The sequence below is a fragment of the Mangifera indica genome, unplaced genomic scaffold (assembly GCF_011075055.1).
Source record: "Mangifera indica cultivar Alphonso unplaced genomic scaffold, CATAS_Mindica_2.1 Un_0016, whole genome shotgun sequence".
Lineage (NCBI taxonomy): Eukaryota > Viridiplantae > Streptophyta > Magnoliopsida > Sapindales > Anacardiaceae > Mangifera > Mangifera indica.
Window position 1 is genome coordinate 244491 of NW_025401108.1, and position 15667 is coordinate 260157.

General features: G+C 33.3%; 1 protein-coding gene across 1 annotated transcript; it reads right to left on the reverse strand.

Moving 5' to 3' along the window:
- Positions 1 to 564: 564 nt before the first annotated feature.
- On the reverse strand, positions 565 to 13349 carry LOC123205812 (WD-40 repeat-containing protein MSI4-like). Its single transcript, XM_044622855.1, has 15 exons — positions 13029 to 13349; positions 4856 to 4919; positions 4306 to 4392; positions 4104 to 4166; positions 3890 to 3955; positions 3696 to 3770; positions 3401 to 3476; positions 2988 to 3213; positions 2741 to 2822; positions 2430 to 2503; positions 2125 to 2236; positions 1963 to 2037; positions 1263 to 1342; positions 1010 to 1109; positions 565 to 923 (listed from the first exon to the last, which is right to left on the reverse strand). The coding sequence occupies exons 1-15, from the start codon at positions 13154 to 13156 to the stop codon at positions 825 to 827; spliced, it is 1407 nt and encodes a 468-aa protein (XP_044478790.1). The 5' UTR covers positions 13157 to 13349; the 3' UTR covers positions 565 to 824.
- Positions 13350 to 15667: the final 2318 nt, after the last annotated feature.

Genomic DNA, 15667 nt, shown 5'->3' on the forward strand with positions numbered 1-15667 from the left:
TCGCTCCTAACCTTTAACCTTGTTCTCGAATTAAACTTAAAAAAAAAATCATATTTTCCTTCCTTTAAGTTTTGTATTTTTAAATCCTCTCACCCCCCTTCATCTTCTCCGACAACAAAGCCTGGATCGTCTTTGTTAAACTCTTCATCTCCAACGAAAAGGGAGAAAATCACTAAAGGGAGAGAAGGTCAAAGAAAATTTACCCAAAAAACAGAAAAACATAATTTAAAAAAAAATTATTAATTTTCTAAACTAACCAAAGAAATAAATAATATTTTCTTATCTTTAATATATTACTTATTAAATAATGATTTTACCTGAACCTAATAATTTCTATTAATTTTAACACCCTATAAATGATAAGTTAATTTTTTATTACTTAACGAATACCAATTTATACTTATAATAAACCTTGGGCGAGAATGTCTTTTAGCCAAAAATAATAAAAGTATAAATACATATTTTTAATACATAATTTAAATACACAAATAATATATTATTATATGATAAAATAATATCAAATTAAAGATAAAAAAACACATAATCATATGATAACAAATCATCTGTATACCTAAATTGTGTATTAAAAATGTGTGCATATAACATTACTCTTTAAAAAAAAAAAAAAATCAGTCATTCAATTTCCCACTTTTTGGTTTCCCAATTTGTAAACCTTGAACAAACACACCTTAATATAAATACTTAATTGACCCTTCTAAATCCTAATTAAAACATTCAAACCCCCACAAAATATGAACTTTCTAATTGCGAGTGTCTAGAATCTAAAGGTTGAAAAGCATTAGCACAACATACAACGAAACGACTTAATTTTTTTCACAACTGAGAATGTGAGATTTGAACGTGTCCAGCTCTGCCAAAACCTCATCCTCCGGCCGGTAGATCAGATCAATCATCCGCCATATCTGCACAGCAACAATGGCAACACCAATTAAAAGAATGAAGAACAACTTTGCGCTGTTTTAGAAAAAAATTGGAGAAAATTTGTTACCTGAAGTGTGCCACCTCCTCCAGTACTCTCACAATCATCAGACACACTGACGATTGTCCATGGATCAGATGCATTCCAGTTGAAGTCGACAACCTTGTCCCTGAATCATATACATGAAAATTGTTAATCATATGAGAAAATCTTGTTTGAATGTAACAACGATGAATGTTAACAGTTGCAAACAAACCGGATATGTTACGTCTGGTATACACCAAAAGATAATAACATGTCTGAAAGATACAGGATCCATTACCTATGCCCAGCATGTCGGAAGAATAAGCCTGGTGGAGAATTTGGCGTTCTTGATCCAGTAGAGTCTTGCTTTTTACCAATCTGAGAAACAAGAAATTCAGGAAGGCATCAGGCATGGCACTGGTTGCTGGAGTACATAGAATGGGGTGGAGACCGAAAAAGGAAATCCAGAAACATGAGACATAGATAATGTACAAGTGGACGATTGTGATACATCAACGATGGTCCAATTGGCAACTTAACATTCATAAAACACGCTATAACATGCTTAAATGTCAACACTTTACTCTGAAACTCATGATTTAAAGAAAACTGTAATATAATGCTAATTTATACTTAATGAAATAGTCTCAGTCCAAAGTAGGCTCACTCGTGAATGGAATCCAACAAGGTATACTAACGGTACTGATTACGTGCTAATTCACATTTTATTACTTAAGTCTCATTGAAGCTTTTGAATGTTGTAAACAAAACATTTAAAGGATTAATATATCAGTAATATAAACTTACACTTCTTATCACATTCTAACTCAGCATTTCTCCTCTGCCTTTAAAAATTATTATTCTTAAAAGACACCATTTTGCTTAGTCTAGTTAATTTTCTAGTTTATTATCCATTTCAAATGCCATTTCTATAAATGTTCACCCACAGGAGAAAGAGATAATATCGTTGCCATGGACAAAACTTCATTGCTTCTCACCTTCTCATAATCCCAGATGTTTAAAATTCCATCCTCTGCTGAACTGCCAAAGACGGATGACTTGTCTGGTGACCACTGGAAACAAATGCATATATGTTAGACAAGAAGAAAAATAATGGACTACATTCCTAAAGACATAAAAGGAAAAGCAACTGGAGTTACCTGCACACAAAGGACAGCAGCACTGTGACCCTCAAATACATGAACAGGAGTCCCAACTCCACCAGACACGATGTTTCGACGGTCAAACATGTGAATTGTGTTATCAGCAGACCTGCAGTAAAAGCAATGTGCATTAAAGACAACCGAAAGAAAAACATAGACCGCATTTCCTGAATATTAAATTATCAGTTCAGAAAGGTGAATAAATATATGTAAAACAAAATGGCAGAAAATCAATATTCATTCTGTTAATTACAGTTTCACAAAAGGGTACAACCAAAGAAAGAATGTCTCAGATTTATTACCCTGTCAGAATGAGATTTACATCATGAAGGTTCCAGTCAACACAATGAATATCAGCATTATGAGCTTTTTCAACCTGCCCTTACAACACAATAGAGCCAATACAAATCAAAGTCAAATTTGAAGATGTGGGAGAAAAACAGTATTCATTTGTTAGTGAGGACTTCTATTCTGGGTCCCCAAGACACCACATTCTCTTAATAAATCCCTTCTCGAAAAGATAAAATTAATATCTAATTCTCTGGAAGAAAAAGATCAAAACAGAGCAGAAAACTAAAAGAAAATGGATAGATACGCAGCAAAGAACAGTTACCTTCAAAGCCGGAGTAGAACCAGTTCTGGCATCCCATAGTACAAGGCAAGAATCATCACCTACACTGCAGAACTCCTGTGCACTACAAATACAGAATATACAGAACATATTCAGTAAACATGGAGAGATTCTTTACTGCTTCTACAGAATATTGCATAATAATTTCAGTGGCAATTTCAGCAGATCACTTAAAATAAAAAAATTTAACACATAACCCATGCATTTTTAACAAGATCATTCCAGTTACCTTGATGGGCAGAACTGAACATCTTCAACAGTGTCCTCATGCCCTAGGAAGATACCCCGCGGTCCAATAGAGCGGCTCTCTGTAGGTTTATCAGTACTCCCACCACCCTTAGATGAGCTTTTAGTATTGGCACCAGCAGATCCTGGAGATTTTGTAGAAGCTGGTTCCGCCGCCAAAGTTGAGACATAATCTTGAATACTCCATAAAACAACTGACTTGTCCTTACCTGTCAAAAAATTCTCAATCAACAAGATAATTTGGCAAGATATTCCACAGGAATACACAGTCCTACAATATTGACAACCAACCTTACCAATAAAATACCAAAAAATAATACAACATATATTACTGCTGGCAACTTTAGTGATTAAATCACACAAATACAATAAACCTAAAGAAATAAGGAAAAAAACCTCCAGAAAGCACAAATGGCTCAGTTGGACTCATAGCAAGAGCAAATTCAGCATTATCTTGGTGCCCAGTCAATATCTGCAAGATGACATGCTCTAGGTTAGCAAGGCTCAATTTGGAAAGTGGACAACCAATACCAAAGCTATGGGAACAGCTGAACTCTCTCTATGTCTCTGCATATGTACACTTTGGGATTAAATTCTAAGTGGCCAAATACCAGCTAAACGCTTAATTTCATATAAAATCATAATTGAAAATAAACAACGGTGATAAGAATCATTCATTAACAAAATGCACCAGATCAGGACGAGACTCTGTAGCTCCCAGGACAGCATGACGGTTGGGTTGAGCCTCAACATCCCAAATGAGTACCTGTTTTGAATATCCAAAGAACTTTATTTACATTTGGCTTCATCAATTTACAAACCTCAAATTCAAATAGAATTTAGACCCTTGATTCTCTTAAAGTAACACAAGAGATGGATGCTTACATCAGGACTGTCAGTGTGTGTGGCTACTATTTTACTGTTTTGTGGGAGTTCCCTGATTCTGTTCACCTGTGAAATCATAACCATAGATACTAATAAGCTTCTATTGAAAGCTAAATTACCAAGTCATGCTTCCCATTGAAGTCAACAAATTACCCATGAGAACTCATAGAGTCACAAAGACCAGAAAATGACAAAGAAGAGAAGGTGATGATACCTCGCCAGGATGAATAATTGTTTTATACTTCTTCACAAAGGGAGAGCGTGCTTCTTCATTGAACTATAATAAATCAAGAGAGAAAAGATACCACAAGTATTCAATAGACCAAGCAAAGCCAATGCAATAAAATAGGGAATAAAATGATTAAGTGGGCAGCCAGAGGGGAAAAATTAACAGCGGTTATTTATAAGAACATCACCTGGGCTATGTGCTCTGCAGCAGCAACCCTAGGTTTAACAATCTCACAGTTTGCTATTACAAGTGTATTTGGAACACTGCCATCAGTCTAGGTACAAAAAAATGAAAACAAAACAAGAGGAATAATCAAAATCCCACAAACAGAATATGAAGAAAGCTGTGCAATGAAAAAAACAAGAGACGCATTTATATAAATTATGCCACCTAAATAAGGCAGGCATTACAATACCAAAGAACACAAACATGGCAAAAATCAATGCCAAGTTCAGTAATGTGAAAATTGCAGATTGTGTCTACCAACATGCCACATATTATTGTTTAGCCGCACAAGAGCACCACATTTCCAATTCTTTGCAACTAGATCTGGCTTTATGCACATCTAACTCTGAAAGCCACAAGTTTTCAAAGAGGACAAGATATTAACCATACTAAATGAAATTTCTGCCAGGTTCTTTCCATTCACAGTATAAATCCTGAGTCCGAAGAAGACATCAAGCAACTAAACAATAAGCAAAAGTAGAGTTAAGTGCTTTTCAAAAAGAGTCGCTTGCCTGTTCAGAAAGGTAAAGACGCTGACGATTCTTGTAGGTAGCTTGATCAAGTTGTGGACCCCATCTATTGGTACAAATTTAGACAATGATTAGATATTCACTTTAAGAATGAACTTCCGTTAGAAAGAATATCAAGAATTTTCAAGTGTACCACCACCAAAAAATGCATATATACAAATATAAACACACAAATCAATTAAAGAATGGCCAAATGATATCTAGGGGGAAAAAACTTCAATTCAAGTTTCTTCTCTTTCCATCAATATGTTAGGAAACAACAGATATGTTAAAGAAATAATTGAAGTTTGTATTGATTGTGGCTGTGTTTAAGAAAGACAGCAAGTTACAGATTAAGAAAGTAGCAAAGACACTCCCTAATCAGTCTCTTCAAAAGGCTGGAATCTCTCCCAGAATTGTTTAGCTTTCGAGATGCTAAACTCTCTCCCTCAATCAGAAAAATAATCCCACTCTCCTCTCAGGCTCAGATTCCCTTTTTATTCTATTTCTCCTCTAACCACCAAGATTGCTTCTGCCACATGTCTACCCTTTTTCAAGTACTCCTGACTTGTTTTCCTGCCCAGCTTTTGTGTTATGCCACCATGCCAAGAATATATTCCATAAATTACTAAGCAAATTGAAAACTGAGATCAAGAGTATGTTTTTCTAATAATTTTAAAGAATAAACCATGTACAATATATGGAGCTATACAACTCTAGGACCCTAACAGAACTCTTCCACTAAACCAGGAAAGAAACAACAGAAAAAACAAAGAATAGAATAATCAAATATTTAACCTATAACTACTCCTATACAACTGAAATTGGATAATGGAATAACAAGATAATATAAATATGAATAAAAAACAAATTTTGAATTTGAAAACTTTCCAGTTTCCAACACTTCCCCTACAGTTGGTGAATAAATACTAAACAATCCCAACTTGTCAACCAAAGCTTCAAAATCTGAAATATGAAGTCCCTTTGTTAGAACATCAGAAACCTGTTGCTTTGTAGAAATCTTGCACACAACCAGAGATTCAATCTTCTCTTTAATAAAATGTTTATCCACCTTCATATGCTTCGTTCCATCATGATACACAAGATTATGGACAATAATGTCACAGTATAACTTTATAGGACCCCGCTTAATCACCCCAATTTCTTCTAAAACTCTTCTTAGCCAAATTAATTCACACAACCCAAAAGCTAAAGCCTTGTATTCTGCCTCTGCACTACTATGAACAACCACTAATTGATTTTTGCTTCTCCAAGTCACTATGTTGCCCCAAATTTTGGTACAATAGCTAGAAGTAGATCTTTGGTCTCCAATTGATCCAACCCAATCAGTTTCAATAAAACTTTCTACATTTCTTTGAGAAATCTTCTTGAATTTCGCTACCTCAAGATATGATTACAACATTAAGATGTTCCTGTCGAGGTGAGTGCATGTATTGACTTACAGTACTTACAACAAAAGTACGATCTGGAGTATGTGAAAGGTAGATAAGTCTTCCTACCACATGTTGATAGCTCACCTTATCCACAAAATTTCCTTATCACCCCTTTCCAAGCTTAGAGCTCAGGTCTATAGGAGAGAATGTCAGTCTACAACCAAGCAATGTTTTTTTCTTTCAATAGATCAACACTGTACTTCCTCTGAGAAATTACAATTACATTTCCACCGTTACCCCTGGCAACCTCTATGCCGAGAAAATATTTTAATTGCCCTGAGTCTTTTTTTTCAAATCCCTTCCCAAGAATCTCTTTTAGTAGCTTCACTTTGTCTTCATCACATTCTGTCACAATAATATTGTCTACATACACCATCAAAACAAATTTTTATCACTTGGTGAATGTTTTAACAAAAAGAGTATGATCAACTTGACCTTGAGCAAATGAATGCCTTTTTAAGAATATGGAGAACTTGTCAAACCATGCACAAGGTGACTATTTAAGGCCATAAAAAGACTTCTTTAGCTTGTGCACCTTGTTGTAATCCTAAATAAAACCTAGAGGAGGATACTTATAGACTTCTTAAAGATCTCCATTTAGGAAAACATTCTTTACACCAAGCTGATGTAATGGCCAATCAAGATTTACTGCAATAGATAGAATAACCTATATCATGTTTAGTTTCGACACCAACGCAATTGTCTCTATGTAATCTACCCTGAATGTCTAGGTAAAACCTTTTGCAACTAAACGAGTCATGTATCATTCTATCTTACCATCTAAATTGTATTTGATGGTAAAACCATTTGCATCTGAATGTCTTCTTTCCCTTGGTAATCAATAGTTTCCCAAGGATCATTATGAATCGAAGCTTTCATTTGATTCAAATTAAGCTAGCTTGAGCTTGATTTCCAACCTAGCTTGAACAAGTCCGAATTGAGCAACCATGGCTTGAGCCTGAGCTCAAGTCATAGTTTTAAAATTTTAGTGAGCTCGAGCTTAGGGCCGAGCACAACAATTTTTTTGAATTTTAAAAAAGATATTATAAAAATCATGTTCTCTAATAAAAGACAACATGTTAAGAAATTGAATTTTTATTAGAAAAAAATGAGACTTATTTATAATGAGTGAGGTGAGTTAAAATCAATCTCACCTATACAAGAGAGATACAAATTTGAAAGTTGATATTTGGTTAAGACTTGAGTCTTTATTTATAGTGGGTGAAGGAAGTTGCTATCTTTCTAGTGTGGGACTCTTGCACTTCAACTTCTCTCATTATAACTTTTCATGTTTTCTTTTATTAGAACACATAATTTTTAAATTTATTATTAAGTATAAAATTTATAATTTATATATATATATATATATATATATATATATATATTTAAGCTATAGTATCGAGCTAAGTTGAGTTGAGCTCAAGCTTAGCTAATCAAATCGAGCTCGGCTTTGTTAAAACTCATCAAGCTCAAGTCGACTCACATGACTCTAGCTGAGCTCAAGTAAGCCCAAGCTTAAACTTAACTTGGCTCGAATCCACCCTTACTTTTCTCCAACACTACTGCTTGCCATTAGGATCCTTAAGAGCATTCTGGATAGTTGATGGACTTTTTTCTTCTTCAATTCTTTCGGTCATAGCATGAAAGGCACCACTCAAACAATCAATGGTCATGAAATCGACGATTGAGTGTTGGGTACAACTTTGGAGTTCTTTTCTTAGTGCAATTGGCAAATCAAGATCCTCAACATCTATTCCATCCTTCTCAATCAATGGTACAATTGTTTCACCTCTCTAGATTATGGGCACTATAGGATTTGCATTCAGGTCCAACTCTTGACTGTGTTGTTAAAGATTGATTACTTTGGCTTCACCTTCCATGAATGAACACCTAGCTTTACAGATTTGAGATTACGGGAATTTGTTCCTGTTTCCAATTCATTTTCTACTTTTGGCATATTCAGAGATGATTAGGTAGACAAGGACAAAGGAGGACAAGGTTGAAGTAGGATTAGGGAAGACTAAGATTGGAACAAAAGAGATGTTAGGACACAAGAAAATTGCCAAACACTATTTTCCAATGAATTATCCCCTTGAATGCTCGAAAAAGGTGACATCTAAGGAGACAAAAGATTTCTTTAATTCTGGATAGAAACATACATATCCTTTTTTACATGGAGAATAACCAATAAAACACATTTAATTGATCTAGGTTCTATTTTGCTTCAAGTAGGATTGGTATTACAAAGAAAAGCAATACAACCAAAGATTTCAATGGAAAGAGATGAGGCCAATCTATCTTGTGGAAAAACAGATAACAAGGCATCTAATGGAGTTTTAAATTGAAGGACGCGACCATTTCTAACAGATGATAGCTTTTTTGTTCTTCAATCTCATTTTGATAAGGGGTAAAGAGGCCCAAACTTTGATAAATAACCCCTTTTTTCTAAAAGAAAACTACTAAGGATGGATGAAAATATTTGAGGCCATTATCTTTTCAAAAAATCAGTATTTTGGTTTCAAATTATGTTTCAACCATTCTGCAAAATTGTGGAACAATGAAACAAATATCAAAATTTTCTTTCATAAAGAAGACCCAACATACACATCAATAAAAGTAATACACCAATGTGCCCCTATAATATTTTTTTCATGAGAAGGTCCACAAATATCACTATGGATCAAGCAAAATGGTTTAAAACTTTTGTAGGGATGACTGGGATAAGTAGTACACAAATGTTTTGCAAATTGACAAATATCATATGACAAAGATTGAACATTTTTATTCATAATTTTATTTGAAAATATGGAAACAAAGTTCTTAAATGAGAAACACTAGGCTGACCAAGATTATTGTGCCATAACAGGATTTTATTGAAAGTAGAAAAATATTCACTTCCCAAAGTTAGTGCTTGTTTTTTCACAGATGATGTCTCCAATAGGTAGTATAAACCTTCTTTTTCCTTAGCATTGCCAATCATCTTCCTTAAATGTAAGTCCTTGAATTCACAGCATAAAGAAAAGAATTTAGCAACACTATTGAGATCCTTGGCTAGTTTATTGATTGACATTAAATTGCATGTAAGCTTGGGAACATGTAAAACATAATTTATTGTTATATTCAAAAGTCTAGTAGTGACATTCTGCAACTAAAGAAAGTGAACCGTCTGCAATTTGAATCTTAAAGTTTCCAGAATATGGGGTTTATGTGCAAAACAGGTTATGGTTACTAGTCATATGATCCAAAGCTCCAAAATCTATATTCCGTAAACAAGCCTTTCGTGAAACAACACTTAGAGCTGAAGAATGTTTACCTTTCTGAGCAACAGTACGTGGTAGGATTGGGGTCCAAGAGCCTTGGCTAGGCGTTGTTGATAAGAAGTTATACTTGTTCAAGTAATTTTGTGGTAAACACGAAGATTTATGATTAATTGTCTTATAACATAGCTTTGTAACCTTTGGTTTCATGTTAATTCCATTGTGGATTCTGACTGCCTTGGTTCCTTGTTAATTCCATTGTGGATTCTGATTGCCTTGGTTTCGTGTCAATTCCATTGCCAATTCTGAATGCCTTGGTTTCTAGGCTTTTCCATGAAGTTTCTAGCATTTATCTTTATTGTGATTAAATTGTTAACAAGATCACACCGCATTCCTTTTTTATTCCACTGAGTATCACCGCCAATCTGCTTAGTATTCTGTAGTCACATTGTCTTGGCTCCCACCAAGCATCACTTCTTTCAACTGTCATCCCAACAAACCTTTATAAAGTTCTAAATATAGAGAAGGGGTTTGGTCCCAAAGATCCACCCTTCTACTTCATCAAGGTCCTTGTGACCACGGAAAAAGGAATGTCTTTTTTCTTGTACTAGCACATCTTGTTGTCTACAATACTGTGCCAATCAATGTTGACAAACGAGTCCATCTCTTGCCACAATCCTATTAAAGTGTGGTAATAATCTGTTACGATCTTGTCTCCTTGTTTGCACTCCTTAACTGCAGATTTAATCTAAATAAACTATGTTGAGTTTTCAAGATCAGAATACTCTATCATTGTGTTTCAATTATCCATTGCAGATTTGTAGAATAAATAGTTTATGCTGATTTTAGGTTCCATGGAGTTCACCAACCAAGACATCACTACCACTAGCAAGTTCTTGGTCAACCAAACAGTACATCTAAGTTATCCTCACTAGTCTTTGCTATTGCTTCAGTGAGACAATCAACTTTTCGCATGCCTTTTATCACCGACAAGACTGATTGAGACTACTCCAAAATGTTTCCTTCATGCAACTTATGTTGAGTAGTTTGTATTGAGCAGGACTCATGCACAATAGAGGGAATAGGGGTGGAAGATGAAATAGTTGAAACATAGGAGGTAGTGGTCACTACCAAACCACTGAAATTTTGAGTGCTTCTTGTCATTGTTGCATTTATCATTGGAGCCAGTAGAGAAAAACATTGGAAAAGAACTTAAAAACGGACGGAATGAGGAGGAAAAAAGATGACCAGTTTTGTGCAGACAAAAATAGTGTAAAGGAACAAGAATTCTGTGTTTTTGGCAGAGTCAAATAAATTATAAAAAAAGTTGCCAAGCAAAGAGAAAGGTCGAGAAGGAAGACCTCAAGAGATAGTAAAAAGCCGAAAAGAGACACAAAAAAAATTCCCGCCCTAATACCATGAAAATTGATATCAAGAGAATGTTTTTTCTAATAATTTTATTGAATAAACTGTGGACAACACATAGAGCTATACAGAAAGAAACAAGATAATAGAACTCTTCCACTAAACCAGAAAGAAACAACAGAAAGAACAAAGAATAGAATAATCAAAATAATTATCCTATAACTACTCCTAAACAACCTGCCTAAGATAAAAGAATAACAAGATAACATAAATATGAATAAGAAACAATATACTATAAAAGAGAACTTTCCAACAAAAATGTATGAAAATATAAGCCAAAAAAAATTATAATAATATTCTTTATAATCAAATTTTCAATAGTTGAAGAGAACAAAAACCTCTATGCAACCTTGCTTCATTATCTAATAACAGAACAGTAGTGAGATGACCGTGAAAAATATAACAATAAAAATGAGAAAGAAGAAAAAGTGAATCAGAAGGACAAAAGATGTCGCAGGGAGCAAAAAAACTTGTTTGTATATTTTTCCAGAAAAGGACATTTAATTATACATGTTGTATTATTTTCCCTTCCAATCTTTTTCATCATCCAAACATATCATTGACTAAAAATTAATGAGCCTTTTTCTTTGTAAAACCTAAGAGATTGAAAGAAAACAAAAGAAAAAGAACTCACCAAAAGAACATTTAGCATGGTTAGGAGACCCTTTTTCTTTCTATCTAAACCCCAAAAGAACATAATCCTGGACATAATGCATACAAAAAATATATTAAACTCTATTATCCTTTTGTGCCTACATTTTCCCAACCATAGAACAGGATAACCAAGAAAATCTAGCCACTTAACAAAACCTCACTCTTTTTCTTTTCAAAAAGAAAGAAACTAACAACTCTTCTACAAGAAGTTGTCTACGAGGAGGAATCAAACCCAGACCTGGAAGCAAAGTAAAGCCTTGGCCACTAAACAAGCCCCAAGAGTTTCACTTAACTAACTTAGCCTCCCATTGGCTGAAAACAAAAAAAACCTACAACATTAAATCCGTAAAAAAGCATAAAACAGAAATAGTCCTTATGCATAAACATGCATACATACTACATTCCAGCATTACCACACTATTTTCCCTTTTACACCACATTTCAAAGAACCATCAAAGAATAAGAGTTGACATGCGCAAAAGTTTGCTTTTTTCTCCTTCTAATCACAAACAGCAGCCATGAAAATCATAACCAAAATTATAGAACATGCAGCAGAACTTGGTGCTGAAAGAAACGAGAGAAAGAGAGAGAGAGAGAGAGAGAGAGAGAGAGAGAGACAGCACCAGCAAGAACATAATCCTGACAAAACAAAATATTTTGTTTTCTTTTTTCCCGCACTTTTTCCCAACAAACAAAGAGACCATCTAGGAAAAGCTAATGCCAACACGCTCACATTCCAGCATTATCACATTGTTCATCTTTTCCTCCAAAACTTCAAATTGCCACCTAACAAAAGGGGCCAAAAACCCTAAAACAGAAACTTTCTTCTCCTTCTACATTGTATTTCCATCAAAAGTAGCCACGAAGATCAAAACAAAAGCACAACACATGCAGAAGAGCTTGTAGTCCACATAGAAAAGCACAAAACACGTCTATATTCCAGAATCATCGGACACTGTCCACACTTTCCTCCAAAATTCCAAACACTCACCCGAGAAAAGTGAGTCAAGAAAGCTAAAACAGCAAACTTTCGTCTTCTTCAGTACAAAATGTCCATACAAAAGCCAAGAAGATCAAACCAAAACACAATACTCTTAGAAGAGCTGTCCGCCAAAAATAACAGAACAGAAATGGAAAAACAAGAAATAGAATGAGTATGTGTACACCCAATGTCTATTTTTTCTACCAAAAGTCCAAACAGCAACAGAAGAAAAAAGGGTCAAAAAACCCTAAAAAAGCAAACTTTCTTCTTCTCCAACACTAAATTTTAATTATGAACAGCCATGAAGATTAAAAGCAAAACCCCAACACTCTAAGAAGAGATTTTCACCGAAAAGAAAACAAGAAAACAACAGTGTGAATAAGAAAGAGAGAAAATGTACGGACCGGCAAGAGAGGGAAGGCCAAACGAGGTTGTGATTGGCAAGCCAATCGTAGAGGACAGGAACTAAAGACTTCCATTGAGTGTATCTTTCGTCTACAGATCTTTCCATTCCTTTCGTTCTTTCCTTCATTTTCTCTTCGATTTTATTTTTTTCTTTCTTTTTCTCTCGGTTTCCCGCCGTTTGTGTATTTGGGTGAAAAAGTGAAGTAAATGAGAAGTGAAATGTGTAGAAGACAAGACAATAGTGTGCAGAAGACGTGGACCCCTGCGAAGAGGGAGCTGCCTTTTGTATCCTTGGATTCGAAAAATGCTGGCTAGAGATGGATTGTCAATTCGGTCTGAAATGGCCCGTACCAAAGGTTCGGGTGAAGGTATATTTTGGGATATTGAATATTTTAACCCTTTTTTAATAGTATATATATATATATAAAATTTATTCACTTAATAAAAATATCATAATAATATTTATTTTTTAAAATACTTTCATTAATGTTATTTATATCGAGAGATTTTTTCTTTTTTTTATCATACGTCTAACAAAATAAAAAATATCTGTAACTTTAAAAATAATTAAAACAAACACATATGATTGAACAATAAATAACATAAAAGAAATTTAGAAAAAAGAATTAGTAATCATTATAAAATATTCATATAAACAAAAGGAGAAAAATATAAAAATTGTCAAATTTCTTTATAAAATTCATATTTCTTACAAAGATTTCAGAACAAAATCATCTAAATTCAAGTTACTCTTGATTCAAGATCTTATGTTTTGTGTTTTTCTTTTTATCAATTAAAAATCAAATAATGTAAAATAGATTTATGTTTATTACTTCTTGTTAAATATAATTTTGTTATGATTTCATGTTGTTTATATTATTTAATGTTGTATTGATGGTTAAAAAATGTAAAATTTTAATTCTAAATAAAAACTAGACAAAAAACAAATTGGTGGAAAGCCAAGGGTTTGTGGCAATATTAACCCTTGGTGTTAACACTAGGGTTGGCATTGCCACCAACCTGTTCTTTATTTGATTTTTATCCGTAACTGAATCTTTGTATTTTTTTAATCATCAATACAACATTAAACAATATAACAATATGAAATCATAACATTAAAAATATAAATAACATGAAATTGCAACAAAATTATATTTCACATGAAGTAATAAATATAAATCTATTTTACATTATTTGATTTTTAATTCTTAGAGAAGAAAACACAAAACATAAGTGTTTGAATCAAGATTGACTTGAATTTGAATGATTTGTTATGAAGTTTTTTCAAGAAATGTGAATTTTATAAAGAAATTTGACAATTTTCATCTCTTCCTCCATTTTGTTTATATAAATCCTTTATAATGACTAGTGATTCATTTCTCTAAATTTTTTCACGAGATTTATTGTTTAATCACATATGTTTGCTTCAATTATTTTTCAAAGTTACAGAGATATTTTGTTTTGCTAGAAGTATGATGAAAAAGAAACAAAATCTTTTTACATAGGTAATGTTAATGAGAGTATTTTAGGGAAAAGAAAATACTGTTGTAGTATTTTTGTTAAGTGAATGAGTTGTGTGATATATATGTATATACTATTAACCCAAGTTCTGGTACAATCATGGTATTTTAAAAACATAAATAGTTACTTATAGATTAGTTGTTATTAAAATTTTTTTGGTTAAAACTAAGAGTACAATTGTTGTTTTATTAATAATAGTAAAAAATATATAATTTTATTTTATTGTCTCTCTTAGATTTTGAAAACTCGTATTTCATTGTAACCTTAACTTTTAAATGTAATGTTTTTCTCCCAAATCTCTAAGGTTTACTACAAAATCTGACAATGGTGATGGTGGCGGTTAATTTGTTTCGATGTTGACCAGTCTTTTATACGTCTCCCTCTATTACTGTCGATGACACGAGGTGAAGGTTGAGGAAGCTTGCAAATGAAGAGGTTTTATCGAATTAGCTCTAGATCTAGACCATTGTTAATGAAGACCCATTCTTTGGCCACGAATGCATTTGTCACAGTTGGAGAACGATGGCCATGTCTTCATCCAAGCTGTGGAGGGAGAGCCGACAGATAGGAGGTTGGCCAGAGGACATTGCCAAAGAAGGAAGTGAATGAATGAAAACTTAGGGGTGAAAAGATAGCTTTTCAAACTTTTGAGTGTGAGAAAAATGTTAGTTTTTTAAACTAAGGAAAAAGAATGAAATAAAATTTTAGTTTTTTTTTAATATTATTGTTTAATGACAATTTTACTCTTATAATTAACAACAAATTTTAACAAAAATTCTATGATGAATAAATATTTGGATTTTTTAAAATTTTGTGGGTGTGAGTTTGTCTTAACATTTAACCTTGGGTGGAAACAAGTCTTTTGGTCAATATCAAGATTGAGTCATAGGTCGTTTGATTTGAGAAACTCACAAGTCACTTGCTTTGATTTAATCAATGTAAACCAATATCAATATCATGTTGCATTAAGGTTACATATGTACTATAAAATAACATCGTTTTACTATCTAATTGAAAAGTTAAAATAACTTTGTTTAACATTAAAATTTACGTTATGTAAGCTTGATATTGATTTTCATTTAGTTTAGTAGACACAGTTTCTTTCTTGTTCACGCAA